Raw genomic sequence first — 21071 nt, 5'->3', positions numbered from 1 at the left:
ATAGTTATCCATCCTTAGTTAGTGATCAGGAGTGACACTGACCAATTTCTTTTTGTTTTTAGGGTACACGTTGGAAATACGCGGACGTAGTGAGAGGGAACCAAAACCGAAAATAGTTCTCGTTTACCAGACGCCACAGCGGCGCAACGCCGAACTTATACTAAGATTCTCTACCGCCTACCCTTTCAAAACTAGATTCACACAAATACTTTGCGCCTATTGCCTTGACGAATACGAGCCCCTCTCTAATCTACGCTATCATATGCAATCGGAGCATCTTAATTCCGACTTTAAAAATGTTTTCTATAGAACCAATGATAATTTAATTAAAGTAGACATAACTAATCTGAAATGTAAAATTTGTGACCAAACCATGACCGATATAGACACTCTTATGACTCACTTGTCTTCCGTACATGAAAAACCTGTCAAATTCAATGCACGTTTTGGGGTTTTACCATATAAAGAAAACACAAACGGCCAATGGCCGTGTGTTTATTGCCATAAAATATATTCCACGTTTACTCAGTTCAATCGTCATATCGGAACTCATTTTATGAATTTTATTTGTGATAAGTGCGGGACTACTTTTATATCCGACCACGCTTTACGAGACCACCACCGCCAGGTGAAGTGTTGTCGGACGGCGTATAAAGCTCGCAACGGGGTGGTCATGAGGTCTAGACGGAATGCGGAGTTGATTCTCCAGTGGTCTACGGCGTGTCCATTTAGAACGTGGAAGAGCAATCTTAGTTGCGTGTTCTGCCGCCTTCAGACGAGCGATCCGATCGGTCTTAGAAGCCACATGGCGACGCTCCACGCCGACTATCATGTTCAAGACGCATTTTATAGAAAACTAGGAAAGGAGTATCTTAAAATCGACATCACTGACCTACATTGCAAGTTATGCTTCATGCCTATGGAATCTTTAGATACATTAACGAATCATTTAAAAAATGACCATCAGCAGTCTATTACAGATGGCCAACTAGGCGTTATACCTTTTAGGCTTAATGATGGATCAATTTGGAAATGCACAATGTGTCCAAATCAGTTCCAAGACTTTGGCTCTCTAGAAAAACATACCATAGAACATTTGCAAAACTATGTTTGCGACACTTGTGGAGAAGGCTTTATAACGGAATCTGCAATGATAGCACACACTAAGATACCACATGAAAACAAGTATAACTGCAGCCGCTGTGTAGCCACGTTCGTTTCTCTCGACGAAAGGAATCATCATGTAAAAACACAACACACGAACACACCATACATGTGCAATTACTGTAAAGATAAACCCCGTTTCTCTAATTGGGAGTTGCGTAAGAAACATCTCAAGGAAGTTCACAATTATACGTCTGGTGCAGACAAATACGAATGCGTTACTTGTCAGAAAACTTTCAAGACCCGATCTGGCAAGTACAACCACATGGCGAGAACACATCGGGTGAAAAAGGATAGCGATCTAAACTATCCTTGCCCAAGTTGCCCCAAAGCGTTTACTACTAAATTATTCCTAGATAAACACATGGCGAAAAAACATTTCAATATTTAAAGTAGGTACCTACTGTTTTGAACAACATCGAACAGCCGAGCTTTGTGGAGTTGTTTTTGTGTAGCCTCAAAACTTGTCATGGCATGGTTCAAAATTTCTTTTCGAATTTAGATGAATTATATCCCCGAATTGTTACTGATGACGTTCTTTTCTTTTTTTAGGGCCCAGTAAGGAAATAGCTGGACATACTGAGAAAGAACGTAAAACGAAAAAGAGACTGTTCGAAAGATCTGTTAACCAGAACCCGCAGCGGCAAAACGCTGTACTGATACTTAGGTACTCTACAGCGTTCCCCTTTAAAACACGATTTAATAGAATTGTTTGTTCGTACTGCCATGACGAGTTTGAACCAATGACGGCGTTGAGGTGTCACATCAAAACCGACCACGTCAGCGCTGATTACAACAGCGCCTTTTATAAGGTGGTAGATGACCTAAAAATTGACATAACAGAATTCAAATGTAACTTATGTTCGCAAGAAATGCCGAGCGTCGATTTCTTTATGAACCATTTGTCCCGCGACCACGGCAAAACTGTCAACTTTGACGTTCCATTTGGAGTATTGCCTTACAAGCAGGGGCCGTCCGGGCTATGGATGTGTCTGGACTGCGACAAGACTTACTCTGAATTCTCTCAAATAAACGGACATTTGCGCAGTCACGTGAAGATATTCACTTGCGACAAATGCGGGGCGACTTTCCTCTCTGAGCACGGCTTGCGACAACATGAGCGTAACTTTAAATGCTACAAAGCCACTTATAAACCCAGATTCGGAAAAGCGCTAAAGCATCGTAGCAACACTGAAATTATATTGCAATGTTCCACAGCGCGTCCGTTCAGAACGTGGGGACAGAACTTCAATTGCGTCTACTGCCGCGTACAGTCCAACGATCCTAATGGTCTAAGAATGCACATGACAGCAAGACACGCCAATACCAATATCCAACACGTATTCAGTCGAAAACTGAGGAAAGAGTTTCTTAAAGTTGACATCACTGATCTTCAATGCAAACTTTGCTATTTACGAATAGAGACCCTCGATGATCTTATTGCTCATCTCAAGAACGATCACAAGCAACCTATCAACGCTGACGTGCAGCCCGGAGTTTTACCTTTTAAATTAAACGATGGATCTCATTGGAAATGCGCTATTTGCACTTGTCAGTTCTCAGATTTCATCTCTCTAAAGAAGCACACCGCTGAGCATTATCAGAACTTCGTCTGCGACACATGCGGTGAAGGATTTATCACAGAATCAGCGCTAATAGCACACACGAAGATACCACACGATAACAAATACAGCTGCAGTCGTTGCGTAGCGACATTCTCTAGTCTGGAAGAAAGAAACATCCACATCAAAACTCAGCATACAACATTGCCATACATGTGTGCACATTGCAAAGATAAGCCTCGCTTCGCAACATGGGAGTTACGCAAGCGTCATCTAATGGAGTTCCATAATTATAAGCCAGGTGCCGAAATGTATGAATGCACTACTTGCCATATGACCTTCAAGACGAGGTCACAAAAATATCATCACAACGTAAAAGCCCATAGAACTAAGAAGGAGACAGAATATGGTTATCCGTGTGGTAGTTGTTCTAGAGCCTTCGCGACTAAATTGTCCCTTGATAAGCATATCGCTAAGAAACATTTTCATGTCTGATGTTTATAAACCTTAGTAAAGTTTGTATTTTGTACTTAAAAGATATTGATCGAAGGTAAATAATAAGTTACCAAACGTAACGTTAAAATTATAATGATGTCGGCAAAAGCATATGACAAATAATATCCTTAGAATCTCTTAGCCTACAGTTGACATTTAAACGGATCTTTCAAAATATTTACTTTTCATTCGAGCTGCAAAGACGTCCTTTTATAGACCAAACAATATCAGTAAGAATTACTAATTGACAGTGTAGTAATTGAAACAAAAATGAAATAGTAACACAAATTGGGATGGAACAAAGGGCAGTAATATTATTCTGACGAGTCTATAGAAAATAAACCCTGGGTGAGGTTATCACTGTTCTAATTCCATAAAACATTGATTTTAAATAGTAAAACTACATTTTATTGATTTTTATGATTTGGGCTGCATGGCGAGACGATGTAACCGGAATATTTGCGCGATTAGTATTAGAATGTTTAACTTAGAGTCGGAGTAATCTGACAGGCCTGTAGTGATTTTATTGATAATTCGAGGACTCTGATCTCGGAAATGATATTTATAGTACATAACTACTTCGATGTTTTTGAATAGTACTGTTTGTACATAGATTTTAGTAGATACTCTTATTGTATAGCAAACTAAGGAACTTAATTATGTGTAAGATCTATGTAAATGCTCCTTTTAATATTAAATACTTATGAATTATGATATGAACGACATCACTAATGCAGTATTTCAATGTTGAAACAAAACATAAAAGGTTTATTTTTCTAGTGTACGCACAAATAACCAAGTTTCCTAAAAATTCGTGAAGTATTTATTAAAGTTATAGAAAATTAAATTATGTAGATGCCTATGTACTTATTGTATGTAATTAATGAAAATGGTATCATAATTATTATTAAATAATTATTATTTTACATTAATTGTATCATTGCCACTAATAAAAATTAAAAATATAATCTGATTTTTATTCAATGTAAGTAAACAAAAATATGCAAATAGATAACCGAGCGACTGGGCAATTAAACTAAGAAGCTTTATTCAAGAAATGACACAATTTTTCTATTTTTAGGACACAGCCAAACCGAACACGAAACTGTGATAAAGGTAGAGCCTAGCGTCATACCAATAGAAAATTTGCTCAGGGAGAAACCGAGATACCAGCGCAGCGCTCGGGCAGAGGCTAGATATGCCACGAAGAAAAATGCCACCGCCATACTTGAGTGCTGGTCCGTCAGCCCCTTCCGATGGAAGCGCAACCAGTTCAAATGCGCCTACTGCGAAGCCAGCTTCACAGACTGTGCTCTCCTCCGGCTTCACATACGCACTTGCTCACCCCAACACAGTGTTAAAGACATCTACAGCAAGTTCAAAGAAATGTCCCTCATCAATATAGACGTAACGCAAGCCGCGTGCCGCCTTTGCTCACTCCCGTACAGTGACGTCAAACAGATGCGCGAACACGTCATCGAGCACGGGTACGATTACGAAATCAATCAGCCCGACGGCGTTCTCCCTTTCTTCCTCAACAAAGAATCTTGGAGCTGCGTTATTTGTCAGGAAACTTTCAACAACTTCCTAAAACTATACGAGCACATGAATATACATTACCAACATTACATTTGTCCAACTTGCGGAAAGGGATATATGACTGCGCCAAGATTAAGGAAGCATTCAGAGGTTCACATCTCTGGAACGTTTCCTTGCAACGAGTGCCCTAAGGTATTCCGAATGCGCGCCGCTAGAGATTATCACAAAGCACACGCTCACGCCAAAGCGCCTAGATACGAATGCCCTCATTGTAACATGCGGTTTGACGGTTACTATGACAGGATGAACCATCTCAACGCAACTCACAGTGAAAAAGAAGTGTCATATCGTTGTCCACACTGCGAGCTAACCTTTAAGACTTCAGGCAAGCGAGCCATCCACGTTCGATCAGTTCACTTCCCGCCGCAGCGTGATTTTAGATGTACAAGCTGCGAATGGAGCTTCAAAACTGCCTACGAACTGAGAAGACACACAGTAAAACATTCAGGAGAGAGGAATTTTCACTGCAACGTCTGTGATAAATCGTTTCCAAGGAATAGGGCATTGAGGACGCATCTGAAAACTCATGATGATTTAGGCTGCAAGTGGTGTGGAGCGATGTTCAAGCAGCGGATGCAATTGTTGGCTCACATGAGGGAAGTGCACTCTGATATGTGTGAACTTGTTAACTTAGGTCCTAATAAAATATAGTGAACAATAAAAGCTTTAATATTTTACTTTTTGTTATATCAACTCCACTTCTGGCCGTAACATTTAACTAACCTTACTAATTCCTCGTAAGATTTTTTTGAGACAATGTACAGAAATCAAAATGTGTAGATATTTAATTAATCAGGAATGGTTGCATGTGGGGCAAGGATTTTACTTAGTAACGTCTTCTTTTCTTTTTAGGTTCCGCTAATGCGGACGCGGAGGCAAAAGTAGGAGTTAGACGTGTTAGGAAATTAAAGGAGAACGTAAGCGCGCGTCAGATGCGCCGGCGTCGCCGCGCCAACAACGAGTTGCCGGAGGAATCCGAGAAACGCATTTCAAAAACTATGATGCGCAGGAACGCTATGACGCTCCTAGAATGCTCCACCGCTTGGGCTTTCCGCTGGTTCCACAGCGCCTTTTACTGCTCCTACTGTGACGCTAAATTCATAGATACTGCCCCTTTGCGTGATCACGTCCAAAACAATCACTTAACCGATCCACCCACTAATAAAATTTTCGCCAAACTTACCGAAAATAATATGGTCAAAGTAGATATAGGCAACCTCAGCTGTAAACTATGCAACCATCCCTTAACGGACATAGATGACCTGAAGGATCATCTTATTTCTCAACACGAGAAAACTATTCATTCCGATTATAGCGACGGAGTGCTACCGTTTAAGCTTGACCAAAACGGATTCTTTTGTCAAAAATGTTTCTCTCATTTCGTTAGTTTCTCTAAATTGAACGAACACATCAATACACATTATAAGAATTACATTTGCGATTCGTGCGGCAAAGGTTTTGTATCAAAATCTCGGTTTCGTACTCACGTTCAGTCGCATGAAACAGGTAGCTTCCCTTGCGGAAATTGTACTGAAGTTCTAGAAACAAGAGCTGCTAGAATGTGCCACAGGTTGCGTGTGCATAAGAAAGGTGTAAGATACACATGCCCTCGTTGTCCAGAACTGTTCACGACATATTACGCGAGAGCGAAGCACTTGGTCGATGACCACGCACAACAGCAACGAGATTACGACTGCGCGACTTGTGGCAAATCATTCGAAACCAGTTGCAAGAGAGCAGCTCACTCCCGAACCACGCATAAACCTGCCGAGAAGCGATACGAATGCCCCCAGTGCCACTCTACTTTCTACACCAATACAAAATTAAGACGCCATGTTCTGACTCACGCAATGGATTACAATCAAACCCAATACACTAAATGATATGACAGAGAGTACAATCGGTGTCTTTCTGTTTTTAGGACGAGCCGAAGCTACTGCGAGCAAATCCGTTGAACTAAATTGGAAGCGGAAACGAAGAGTGGTGGAGGATAAAGCAAATGCGGCTCTTATTCTAGAACATTCTAATGCGGTTCCGTTTAGATGGCAACGTGGGAAAATTATGTGCGCGTATTGTCCGATCATATGTACAAGCGTTACTGAGGTCCGCACTCACTCTAATATCCATGAAAACAAACTAGACGTTTTCAAACCTTGCGGTGGCGTGCGAAACTCATTCCCACTGAGAGTGGATATAACTGATCTCATTTGTAACTTATGTAAGGAAAAAGTGAATTCTGTAAATGTCCTTAAAAGTCATTTATCTCAATTACATTCTAAGTCATTTAATTCGGAGCACAATGACGGAATTATCCCATTTATTCTAACAGGAAAGGAATATAGATGTGTACATTGCGATATGCATTTCGAAAGCTTCATGAGTTTGTTTATTCACATGAATAAGCATTACCAAACCTTTATTTGTCATACTTGCGGGAAAGGATTTGCCAGCAGGCACAAATTACGAGCACATCAAATGTGCCACGAAACTGGGCAGTTTGGCTGCAATAAATGTGATGCCGTTTTTTCTACTCGAGTCGCAAAAAACCGGCATGTTTCTGCCGCTCACGGACCTAAGGGAAGATACCGTTGTCCTATCTGTGAAACCCATTTTGATTCCTATCATTCTAGATTGAGGCACCTGGACAAAATGCATGGGCAAAAAGTTGAATATCGATGTAGCTTTTGCCCTTCTGTTTTTGGAAGTGGTAATCTGAGATATGCTCATATCAAGTCTGTCCATAAACAGAAAAAATCCTGAACGATATAATGCTGCTCTACATCAGAAAACCTAATAGGCAGGCTATCTAATAACAGAATCGGTTCTTATAATTACATATAATTAACCTAATACATAAAAGATTGATAATCACAAAAATATAATAACTAGTCAAAGGAAAGCTCGGTGCGCTTTTTGATAGTGAATTTTCTTTTGTTTTTAGGGTCCACCGACCTCAAACTTAAATGGAAACCGAAACGCAAGTATAACGATCACAGAGACAATGCGGCTATTATAATAGAGTGTTCCAACGTGTGCCCGTTCAGGTGGAAGCGCGGGACATTCACGTGCGCCTTCTGTCCCATGTCCTTCGGGGACTTCAGCGACGTTCGACACCACGCGCTCGAGCACCCTAACCGGGTCGAGGCCATGCGATTAGCGCGACCCTTAGACAACGTCAAAGTAGAGATCACTGGTCTTCGCTGCGAACTCTGCTTACTACAAATTAAAGACGTTGAAACATTAAAAGAACACTTTCTCCAAATCCATGATAAACCTATCAGCCAAAATCATGGCATCGGCGTTACTCCTTTCCTCATAGAAGGAAAAGAGTTCGTATGCACACATTGTGGAGAACACTTCGAGCTGTTTTCAAAATTAAACACACACATGAATCATCACTATCCGAACAACATATGCTTCCAATGCGGCAAAGCATTCTCCGCCGCCCATAGGCTTAAAGCTCATTTAGTTATACATGAGGCCTCAAACAGTATGCAATATAAATGTTCCAAATGTGACGACGTTTTCGTGACCCGTGCTTTGAAGAATAGCCACATGGCTTTAACACACGGCCCCGAATATCGATATCGCTGTCCATATTGTAATGACTCGTTCTTAAGATACGCCGACAGGGCAAAGCATCTCAAGGTTGCTCATGATAGGAAAGTTGAGTATCCTTGCCATCTATGCACAGCCGTTTTCTCCATGTGCAATCAGAGAACTAAGCATATACAACAAGTACACATTAGACATAAGCAGTTCTTCTGTGCCTTGTGCCCGTATCAGTTCGTCACGGCAGCCCAACTTAGGAATCACATGGTCAAACATGTAGGGGAAAGAAAATACCAATGTCAGGTGTGTAAGAAGTCCTACGCTAGAACCAAAACGTTGAAGGAACACATGCGTATACATAATAATGATAAACGATTTGTTTGTGAGTTTTGTAACAACGCATACGTGCAGAAGTGTAGCCTTCAGAGCCATATGAGAACGCACCATCCTAACGCTGAACCTCTAAAGAAACTCAGATTGCCTATGCGTAATGTATATTAAGATTGTATCATTTATAAATCAATAAATTACATTTTAATTACTTCAAGACTATCATTTCTACACACTGAAAACCTCTTTAAAAGGCAGTCCCAAAAACTATGGATTTTAAATATTTGTCTGAATAAATCTTCATCTTTCAGTCTAACCTCCATAACGAATTTTTAAAAAACACACATTTACGTTCAAGTATTGCCAAATGAAATATTGTTGGATTTTTATTAAAACAGCTGTAGTCAGTCGAATCGCTTTTTTAGATAATTTTTTTATTAATAAACCGTTGGAAGAGGAGCCTTGATTGGATGTTTTTCTATTTTTAGGACGGAAAGGTGAAGACGTTCAGTACAAACCAGAATCTGCTGTTGAGGTCAAACAAGAATTGGCCGAGGCAGAGGATATTGACGCTGCGTCCGCAGCCGGCAAACGGGAGGAGGGCGAACGGAGACGAACCAACTTTAGAAATAACATCTCCACTATCATAGACACGACCACCGCATACCCCTTCAAATACAGAAGGGGAATGTACCTCTGTTACTACTGCAAACACACATTCCTAGAACCAGAGAAACTACGGCAACACAACCATATCTATCATTCCGAATCGAAAGTACTCCCGAAACCCAGAAAATATGAACCTGTGAAAATGGATTTCTCAACCGCGCTGTGCAAGCTATGCATAACTGAAATTCGCGACTATGCCATGTTGAAAGCACATCTGATCGAACACGGCAAAGAGATAGACAATACTTTTGGAGACAGCGTGCTTCCGTACAAGTTAAGCAAAGATGAGCACGTTTGCCAAGTATGTGGAAAGACTTACGAGATGTTCCTAAGCTTACATAAACATATGAATGATCATTACGACCATTATATTTGCGAGAAATGTGGGAAAAGGTTCGCGACTTCGCAACGCATGCTCAATCACACTCGCACTCACGAAACCGGCGTGTTTCCGTGCAAGCAATGCGATGAGACCTTCTCTTCATATGCTCCTTTATACACTCACGTTGCTAAAGTCCATAGATTTAATAAGAGATATAAATGCCCTATCTGTAACGAAAAATTCGTGTCTTACAAGCAGAGGCTGAAGCATTTGCATACGGTACATGAGCAGAAAACGCCTGTTTTCCCTTGCCCCTCTTGCGACAGAGTTTTCGATTTATGCAGTAAGAGAACAGCACATATTAGGTTCCAGCATTTGCAGGAGAGGAATCATGTCTGCAGTGTTTGCGGGATGAAGTTTTTCAGCAATTATGAGCTTCAAGAACATGCAGTCAAGCATGGCGGGGAAAGGATATACCAGTGCGATGTCTGTAAGAAGGCATACGCTAGAATAAAGACCCTTAGGGAACATATGCGGATACATAACAACGACAGACGCTACACGTGTCCCGTATGTGGGCAGAGTTTCATTCAGAATTGTAGCATGAAGCAGCATATTAGGGTGCATCATCCCACACATTTGAAAGATGTATTTTAATTGTGATTATATTAAATAGCAATTGCTTATTGATAAATGAACATCTTTGTTTCTTATAGTAGGTCCGCCTATTGCTCACTATTTGAATACCTACCTCAATTCTGTATCTTATAGGCATTGATTTTAAATACTACGAAATGTATCCTGAATTGAAAAGAATTGCCCGTCGTTTATACTATAAAAAAGGCTCCGTATTCCGTAGTCTTAAACCTAGTTATCTCAATATTACTTTCATTGTTTAAAGTGATTATATACGAAAGTATGTTATTTTACTCTAGTAAATCTGTCTCCCGCTTTTGCAGGAATGTGCACAAAAATTCGTCAGTTACGGGCGTCATATCCTTACATCTTAGCCGTCATTGTCTTCAATCATTCGGATTTGAAATATAGGGTTCATTAACGCAAATGGATAGTGTCGATGTCGTATCTTGACACTTAAACACAGAAATAAAAATGTCTTAAAAACCCTTGCAAAAAACAGCCATGCTTAAAAGTGATGAAGACATAAACTACACTGCATACTTTTGCCATACGATAAATAAATAATTAAGCTAAGTAGAGTTCTTTCTATTTTTAGGACAGAAAAACGAAGAAGCCGATCAGGCTAACGAGGATATGACCGCAGCGGAAAACACTGAGGATTCTCTCTGGCGCGCCAACCTATGGAATAACGTTAATACTATCATCGCTATGACCACAGTGTATCCATTCAAGTACAAAGCCAACCTAAACGGCGCGATATTTCAATGTTATTATTGCACAGATGCATTCTGCGATCCAACAGAAATGAGAAATCATAATCGTGACCGTCATTCTGACAACAAAAAAGTTCCCAGACCTAAATGCTATCAACCCGTTAAAATGGACTTCACAGCTGCATCGTGTAAAGTGTGTGCTGCTGACATTCAGAACTATGCTATGCTAAAAACCCACTTGGCGGAACACGGTAAAGTCATCGACACAAAGCGTGGAGAGAGTATCTTGCCGTATTACCTGGGATCAGAGTCAAACGTCTGCCAGATATGCGAGAAGAAGTTTCATAAATTCGTGGGTTTACTCAGACATATGTCAGAGCATTCCGATCGTCATCGATGCAAAAAATGTGGGCAAAGATTAAACTCTTATGCTCAGCTTATGACTCATATCCGACAAAATAAATGTAGCACGCGCCAGAAGAAGTCATTTGATATCGAAAATGCTAGTGCATCGGCAGATAGATTTATGGAAGAACTTGAAGATGAAGCTTTTGCTAGACACGCCGCCGAGCAGACTAAGTTTGCTAACTTCAGAAATAACATTTCTATAATAACAACCATGACTACAGTCTACCCCTTTAAGTATAAAAGGGGCTTATTTCAATGTTACTACTGTGACACGACGTCTCTAAACCCACACGATATTCGAAGTCACAACCGTGATCAACATTATGATATTAAATCATTTCCAAACTTTAGAGTTTATCAGCCTTTAAAAATGGACTTTGCGGATGCTTCTTGCAAGCTTTGTTTAGCCGAGATTCGCGACTATCCTACGTTAAAAAACCATCTAGCCAAACACGGCAATATCATAGACACCTCTCTTAGCGAGAGCGTGATTCCCTACAACTTGAACAAAGATGAGATCGTTTGTCAAATATGCAATACAACCTACCAATCGTTTTTGACTCTACACAGACACATGAACGTACATTGCGCCTATAACATTTGTGATCAATGTGGCAAAGCTTTTAAAACTCACTCACAGCTATCCATTCATCGCCAAACTCATGAGAGCGGCGTATTCCCTTGCAAGGAATGCAATCAAACATTCCCGTTCCTTTCACGTCTACATTCTCACAGTGCCAAAGTACATAAACGCAAGATACCCCACACCGTATACAAATGCCCCGTTTGTAAAGAGGAATTCCCTACATACAGAAAAAGGTTGATACACTTGTCCCAAGTCCATGGCCACAAAATGCCAGAGTTCCCCTGTCCCTCCTGCAATAAGGTCTTCAATTTGTGCAGCAGTATGACCAACCATGTAAAAACGAAACACTTACAAAAAGAGAAAAATCACCCATGCACCTTGTGTGACATGAAGTTCTCTAACAGTACTGCGCTTAAAGATCATATCGTTAAACATAACGGCGAAAGGAAATTTCAGTGTGATATTTGCAAGAAGGCGTATGCCAGGATTAAGACCCTGAGGGAACACATGCGTATTCATAACGACGACCGACGGTTCGCTTGTGCTGTGTGTGGGCTGACTTTCATACAGAAGTGCAGTATGAAGCACCATATGAGGGTACATCACCCTACGGAATTTAAACAAGAATTTGAGTCATGATCTAATTGTTAAAATGTTTATTTTAATATTTTGTATTAAATTCAGATTCTTCTCTAAGAATCGCTACTATGAACCCATATCTATCTATACCACGATTGTTAAGTTTTTAGAAATACATAATAAAAACTAGTTTTGTTAACGTAATAGATAGATCTAATAAATTAATTTCTTGATATAGGGCAGTTTATGTAAATATCCAACCCAGCCTTTCTCAACTAGCCATAGCTGAAGAAACGAAAGAAGTCTTGACTTTGAACGTATCGTTTAGAATTTTTTTTTTCTGTTTTTAGGACGGGAAAGTGAAGAACCCATACAGGCTAAGAAAATGAGCGAAGCAGAGCGCTGGCGCGCCAATTTAAGAGATAACGTTTCTGCTATTATATCTACTACAACAGCGTATCCATTTAAATACAAAAAAGGACAATACCTTTGTTTCTTCTGTAAAGACGAATTTTCAGAAGCAGAAAAGCTTCGCGAACACCATCGAAAGCAACATTATGATGAGATACAACTGCCTAAGCTGAAGGCGTATGATCCAACAAAAGTGGACATAGCGGATGCTTCGTGCAAACTGTGCTTAGCCCAAATTACAGACTATACCATGTTAAAAACCCATTTAGCCGAACACGGCAAACAGTTAGTTACTACAAACTCTGCGCAGGGCGAGACTGTGCTTCCATTCAAAATGCTTAGAAACAGCCACATTTGCCAACTATGCGGAAAGCCGTGTGAGTCACTAATGAGATTACTTAATCACATGCACGTACACTCTACTCGTCATGTGTGTGATAAATGCGGAAGTCGATTCAGGAGTTCGGTCCTGCTGGCTAAACATGTTCAAATGAAAGAGTGCGGTACATATAAAAAGGATTCCGTTGAGGCAGACGATGCGGATGACCGATTCCCCGGCGAACGAAGACGCATTAGTCTAATAAACAATCTCTCAATTATCATAGCGATGACAACAGTTCAGCCATTCCGTTTTGACAAAGGAGTCTATCTCTGTTACTATTGCAAAGAAACTTTCACAGAGCCAGCGGTGCTTCGACAACATAATCGCGACCAACACACTGAAATTAAAAAAATACCCAAATATTATGAACCCGCTAAAGTTGACTTTGTAGACGCTTCATGCAAGATTTGTTCGAAAGAAATTCCCGATAATCAAACATTGAAAGCCCACCTGGCGGAACATGGGAAGGAATTGGACATGACTCACGGCGATAGCGTTATCCCCTATAATCTAAACAGTTCTTCTGAACATGTGTGTCAAATATGTGGAAAGAAGTATGAAACATTCGTAGGCTTACATAGACATATCAACGAGCATTATGACAGCTATATATGTGATCAATGTGGAAAGAAGTTTATCACGTCTCGGCAAATGATCAGGCATGCTCGCATCCACGACGCCCAGGAACAGGGCTTGTTTCCTTGCAAGAACTGCGATCAAACATTCACAATTCGCGCTCATCTGACTTCGCACATTACCAAAGAACACAAATCCAAAGAGCGGAATAAATGTCCTATTTGCAACGAGAAATTTGCCTTTTACGGACAGAGATTGAAACACCTTCGTACTGTCCATGATCAGAAAACCGCCGCTTATCCTTGTCCCTCGTGTGACAAGGTCTTTGATCTGAGTAGTAAACGATCTGAACATATAAGGTATCAACACTTGCAAGTGAAGAAACATGAGTGTCATATTTGTGGCATGAAGTTCTTTGGTAAACATGGGCTCGACGCTCACTTGGTTAAGCATGGCGGTGAGAGGAAATTCCAGTGTGAGGTGTGCAATAAAGCATACGCTCGATTGAAAACGTTGCGTGAACATATGCGGATTCACAACAATGACAGGCGGTTCACTTGCTCTGCTTGCGGGCAGGCCTTTGTACAGAAGTGTAGCATGAAACATCATATTAAAGTTCATCATCCTACACTTTTAAAAGATGAAATCGAATCGTAATATTAACTTACTCGTATATATTCATTGTTATTATGAATAAATAGTTTAAATACCTATTAGTAAATATGGTTAGTTTTGTTCATTTTCTGCCCATAATTACTTTCCTAAAACTATGAGTTATGACTAAACTAAGAATACCGTATCACGGTGTTTCTTTAGTAAAATCTTTACAATCAAAGCCGCGCTTCTTCGCAAGTGCAAAGTTTTCGTGCTACCTAGTAGGTAAGGTACCCAATCTTCGAAATAAAATATTGAATCCAAGTCGATTCTTCTATAATGTTGTTCGTCTTGGTCTTATCGAACTCATTTGCACGTTAAATTATATGTAAGGTTTCAGTGCATCGTGCTTCTGAGCCGGTATTGTCTTGACAAATTGCCATCGCGCTCGAAATGCATGCAATCAATGATCTGGAAATCATGGACGTTTTTCTCATTTCTAGGTGATGAGACCTCACCCACCGACAGTGAGAAACAGGTTGCTGGCTTGAAAACCGGCGGAATTAAAGAAAACGAAGACAATTTAAAAAAATCTAATGTCGATGTCGACGACCTGAAAGCTAGGAAGAAGAACGCTACAATGTTACTACAATTCACAAAAATATGTCCGTTTAGATGGATGAAGAATTTATACTTGTGTTTTTACTGTGATAACCAATTTAACAATCCAGCCTGGCTGAGGACGCATAATGAAAATGAGCATTGCGTCAAAACTGCTGCACAAGTTAGATGTGCTCTCTCAAAACTGAAGAAATACGAACTTGCCAAAGTAGATGTGACTAACACTGGATGCGCTATTTGCGACGATGTTATAACTGATTTCAATGAGTTAAAAAAGCATCTGCTAGAAAAACATAACAAAAACATTGACCCGAAATCAAATGACGGTATTCTCCCATTTAAAGTAAGGAAAGATGAGTTTAAATGCGCAATTTGTTCTGAAACGTTTGCTGAATTCAAAAGTTTAAACCAGCATATGAACGTGCACTATCAGAATTTTATATGCGAGCAGTGCGGAACGGGTTTTATCACCCCAGAGCGTTTGAGGACGCACTCATTTTCGCACGAGACGGGTTCTTTCCCATGTGACGCTTGTGAAAAAGTTTTTAGATCAACAAATGCCAAGAACGAACATTACGCTCTCGTTCACATGCGGGTTAAGCGACATCGATGCCCCCATTGCCCTGAGACATTTAGAAATTACTTTCAAAGAAACAAACATGTTTCGTCCGTCCACGGTCTGAAACTAAAAGAGTTTAAGTGTAATTTGTGTCCTAAAGTTTTCACACTAAGTGGGAAACTGGGAGTTCATGTCAGGACGGTGCATTTGAAGCTCAAAAGGCATGCGTGCGAAGTATGCGAATGGAAGTTCTATTCTAAATCTGAGCTAAAGGAGCATATGATCCGTCACGGAGGAGAGAGGAAGCATCAGTGTGCAGTGTGTAAAAAGTGCTATGCAAGAAAATATACTCTGCGGGAACATATGCGTATACACGAGGACGACAGGAGATTCATTTGTGCGACTTGCGGGGAGTCATTTGTGCAAAACTGTAGTTTGAAACATCACGTAAAAGTACACCATCCGGTTAAATATGAATTTATGTCATGAGAAAGGCTGTTGACATGTGATTTATGGCTATATTAGGGTATTACTTAAATCGTAAAAAAGTGTTTTTTTTTTCATTAATATGTACTTATTTTTACCATAATTTGAATGTGACATTTCATACGAAAAATAAATGGTTTTAAAACATTTTCATTTTCTCTCAAGTCTCCACCGTCCTTTATCTATACGCTTAACCTGGGAAATGGTTATATTTTAACAATGCACCTGCGTTTACACTTGAACACAGAATAAGTAATATAGCTAATATGCATGAATGTGTTGACGTCGTGATACAAGTACGAATTTTCTGTTTTCTAGGATCCGACTCGCCAATATTACCGGAAATACAGAAGCAGAAAAGGATCGTGCCCTTATTCCAAGTGGCATACGACCGCAGCTTATGTAAGCCGCTGGGCACGATATCGGACTTCGATAAAATTGACCTAAAACACAAGTCTCCCGCACAGTCAGTTCATTACCCTCCGACCACTTCGAGGGGTTACACTCCACCCCGTAGTCCGTCTCCGGTATCGAATGGCGGCCACAACACGCCTCCTCAAGTCGGGGTTGTAGGGAATTTAGATCCGCCCGCTGAAGTACTCGTTCCTCAAAAAAACAAAAAACGACCTGATATTCGACAAAATGCATTAACAGTCTTCGAAAACTCGACAGTCTACCCCTTCATTTATGGGAACAACAAATTTAAATGTTTCGTTTGTTCGCAACCGTTTTTGGAAACTGTTGAATTGAGTCGTCATATGCAGGAGTGCCATGGATTTAGCGCGTTAAAAAGACTGGTCAACAACCGACGGGAAAATGTACTCAAAGTAGACGTTAGTGATATGGCGTGCAAAATCTGTTCCCTGCAGCCTAAAGATTTAGCGGAACTGAAGCGTCACTTAAAGGAAACACATCAAAAACCAATAGACCCTGAATTGAAGGATAATATGATACCTTTCAAACTAGACGGACGAGAGGGTTCCTACAAATGTGTAATGTGCGATGAGGAGTTCATCAAAGTCCGAATACTGGTCATACACATGAGCGTGCACTTCAATAACTACAGCTGCGAAATCTGCGGCTCTGGGTTCATGACCCTACGTCTACTAAAGAAGCATCTCGAAGTGCATGAAAACGGCAACTTCCCTTGTGACCGCTGTAACAAAGTGTTTACTACACCTCATAAGCGCTCGCTTCATATTCGAGGTGTGCATTTGAAACAGTATCCGCGACGATGTCCCATATGCCCAGAAAGATTCAATTCTAATTATAGACGGACTATCCATCTTCAGGACGTGCATAATCAGTCTACTCGCGTTCACAAATGTGAGACTTGCGGGCGAGCTTTTAATCTCAAATACCATTTAATATGCCACACCCGTTCTGTGCACCTTCAGGAGAGGAACCAGCAATGTGATGTCTGTCATCAAAGGTTCTGCAATAAGGAGACGTTGAAACGCCACATGGTGATTCACACAGGGGAGAAAAACTATAAGTGCGAAGTGTGCGGTATGGCGTTTTTAAGAAGAAAGAACTTGAAAGACCATCTTAGACTCCATGAAGGTGTACTACAAGTGTAAAACTAAAAATAACTAGAGATGTATTTATTTTTAACATTTGCTGATCTGTATTATATTTATTATTTTTATGAGATAAATTCACACGCACAAAAGTTTTACGTTATATGAAAATTAGGTTAATTTTATTTCTTAATAAATAGTTTAATACACAGAAACGTTTTGTTTTTCTTCTAGGGACCATCCAAGAGAGCCAGTCGTCTATCGTACTAAAAGATGACGACGGCAAGGACATAAAGCTTACCCTCCTGAAGACACCCATCGATATACACGATTTAGAATGTGTATATGAAGATAACAATAAAATTAAGTTAAAGAAACAAAAACAAACCTTTAAAAATAAAATTAAAATAAGCAAATCATTTAGAGGTGATATAGGCAATCTTACTATATTAAAAGATCCAATTTCTCTTGACGATATACAATGGAATAATGATACAGAGGGTCAAGAAACTTCAGTCACATTTAATGTAAAAACTTTTCAACGTCCTTATATTTATAGACCACCGCGCAAGAAATGTATTGCACCTCTAAAAGGCGAAGCCTGGAAGAAAAATGCTTTAGCCATATTCGAAAACTCATACGTTTACCCCTTTATACATGCAAGTAACAAGTACAAGTGTTTCATTTGTGCGAGAACTTTTTTAGATGCTAACTTATTGAAACATCACACAATTGACGAACACTGTGTAGAAGACCTGACATCAGTATTGATTAATAGAGTTCGTGACAAAAACATTAAGGTAGATGTTAGTTGCTTAGAATGTAGATTATGTCCAGACATTCTACCAGACTTACACGCTTTAAAAATACATTTGAAACATCATGGAAAACAAGTTGACGCCGAAATGAATGATAATATTATACCATTCAAGTTGGGAGGGAAAACATTTGACTGTCAAATATGTGGTGAAAATTATGTTAAATTGAGACTGCTTATAATTCACATGAGCAAGCACTTCAACAACTTCAGCTGTGACATCTGCGGCTCCGTGTTCATCTCGATAAACCTCCTCAAACGCCATTTACAAATCCACGAGCAAGGCAACTTTCCTTGTAATAAATGTGACAAGATATTCAGTAACGCCGCCAAAAGGACTTTACACATGCGAGGGGTACACAAAAAGCAACATCCGAGAAGATGCCCGATATGCCCAGAGAGATTTAACTCGGACTATCAAAGAACAAAACATTTGCGCATCGTGCACAACCAAAGCACGGGCCTATTCAGATGCGAGACATGCGGGAGAGAATACGACTTGAAATACCATCTGCTCCTCCACATAAGATCAGTTCACTTACAGGAGCGCAATCACGAATGTAGCGTGTGTCACGCTAGATTCTTCTCAAAATACAGCCTGTCCAGGCACATGGTGATACATTCGGGGGAGAAAAACTTCAAATGCAATATTTGCGGAAAAGCCTATGCGAGGATGAAGAATTTAAGAGAGCATTCTAGGTCTCACGAACCTGGGGTTTCATGTACTGTGTGTGGGATGAACTGTTGTGACAGTGAAGCACTTGTAGTGCACATTAATAGCTCTCATAGCTTAACTTAAAGTAAATAAAAACAATTAAGTTAACACCATGAGATCGCTTATATTTGCACAAATTTATTATTCGTAGATGTAGGAATTAGCCTGACTTATTCTCTACTCATAGCTGTGACACGTTAGACGGTAACTAAACTTGGAAATAAATTAATAAGCCCGCACTGTGCCTAATTTGTCATTACGGTAAACCAAATTTTAGTAGTGAGTATTGTTTTAGCGTAGGCATTCGTTACACTCATGTAACAAAATTTTAGTTTTTCTCTTTCTTAACACAACAATTTAAAGATGCAGAAAAAAGGTTGGTTTAATTTTGCACGCAAATCTCAGTTTTTTTCTTTCCGACCGACAGGTTTAAAAGGCAAATTTTCTTCCCCAGGATTACCTGCAAGACGACCCGGGCCCAGGACGAGTATCTGGCAAATGACCATATCAGAACGGCAGAACGCCGCCACTTTCCTAGAGTTCACCACTATCAAGCCCTTCTTTTACCAGCAGGCTAATTTCAAATGCTTCTACTGTAACGAAGTCTTCCCAGAGATCCACTCTGTATTACAACACACAGCATTCCATGTCACGCCAGAAAGGTGCTGCCTTCTCAAACAATATTTAAGAAAAGGGAAACGGGTTATAAAAGTTGATATATCGGGCCTAAAATGCAAGCTTTGTGAACAGAAGTACTCGGACTTAGACGATATAAGAAAACATTTGATCGCGGCTCATAAAAAGGAATTCAACACAGCAGGAAACGGCCTCATGGCGTATGATCTAAGTACAAACAACGGTCTCTTATCCTGTCACAAGTGCTATAAAACCTTCAACTCATTCTTCCTTCTCAATAGGCACATGAACGTTCATTTCAGCGTCGTTTGCGAAACTTGTGGTCTCGGCTTCATGTCTCACCAACGCCTCATAAACCATAGGATAGTCCATCAAAACGGAGTACACAAGTGCGATAAATGCCAAGAGGTATTCACCACTAAGTTAAAACTACGATACCACTTATTTAAAAAACATGAGGTCACCAATGCAAAGAAGATAAAACCTTTAAAATGTCCTCATTGCTTGGAAAGGTTCGCTGAGCATTATCGTAAAATGACACATCTGAAAGAAGCGCATGGAATTACCTTTTCTTTTGAGTGCCAGATGTGTAAAGCAGTTTTTCCTACAAGAAGAGCTTTGACCGAACATACAACTAAGTTACACACGCAAAAAATTCAGTGCAAAATTTGCGGAAAATGCTTTGGAACAAAATCATTGCTGAAGATGCATATGAGAGGTCATACAGGTGAAAGGAATTTCTTCTGCTCGATATGTCAGAAGGCTTATATGCACGAGAGGACCCTGAGACAGCACATGAGGGTTCACGGCCCTGTGTGGAAATTCACGTGCTCCGAATGCGGCAGCGGCTTCCACAACAGGAACGATTACAATAAACACATGAAGCAGTGGCATCCCCAGTGGCAGTTTAAGACTATTGTCAAAAATTTTGGAACTGACCTTATGAATTGATGGGATGAATTAACGAAGCTTTAAAACCAAATATAAATAAGTTGAACACGCTTCAACCACTAAGACTAAACATCAGATGCTTTGGAATAATTCCCTCTTAAAATTGTGATTATTTTTGAATTAGAAATTTACCTCTAAACATAGACATTTTGTTATATGTATTTATATTGATTTTGATATTTAGT

The 21071-nt window shown here is 40.0% G+C and overlaps 1 protein-coding gene across 16 annotated transcripts in view; it reads left to right on the top strand.

Annotated features, from left to right (window-relative positions):
- LOC133531370 (zinc finger protein 615-like) overlaps positions 1-21071 on the top strand; it is a 64849-nt gene that overhangs the window by 26010 nt on the left and 17768 nt on the right. The window contains exon 5 of one of the 16 annotated variants that reach the window (XM_061869546.1): positions 19754-21069. The exons of 4 other annotated variants lie outside the window; for them this stretch is intronic. In XM_061869546.1, the coding sequence (XP_061725530.1) occupies positions 19754-20886 (1133 nt within the window). In that variant the 3' untranslated portion in view covers positions 20887-21069. 11 more of the 16 variants (XM_061869539.1, XM_061869540.1, XM_061869543.1 and 8 more) reach the window with 11 other exon arrangements.

Source organism: Cydia pomonella, chromosome 25 (assembly GCF_033807575.1).
Source record: "Cydia pomonella isolate Wapato2018A chromosome 25, ilCydPomo1, whole genome shotgun sequence".
In the NCBI taxonomy this organism is placed as follows: Eukaryota; Metazoa; Arthropoda; class Insecta; order Lepidoptera; family Tortricidae; genus Cydia; species Cydia pomonella.
The sequence above is the reverse complement of the archived record's forward strand: the minus strand, read 5'-3'. Positions and strand labels throughout refer to the sequence as shown.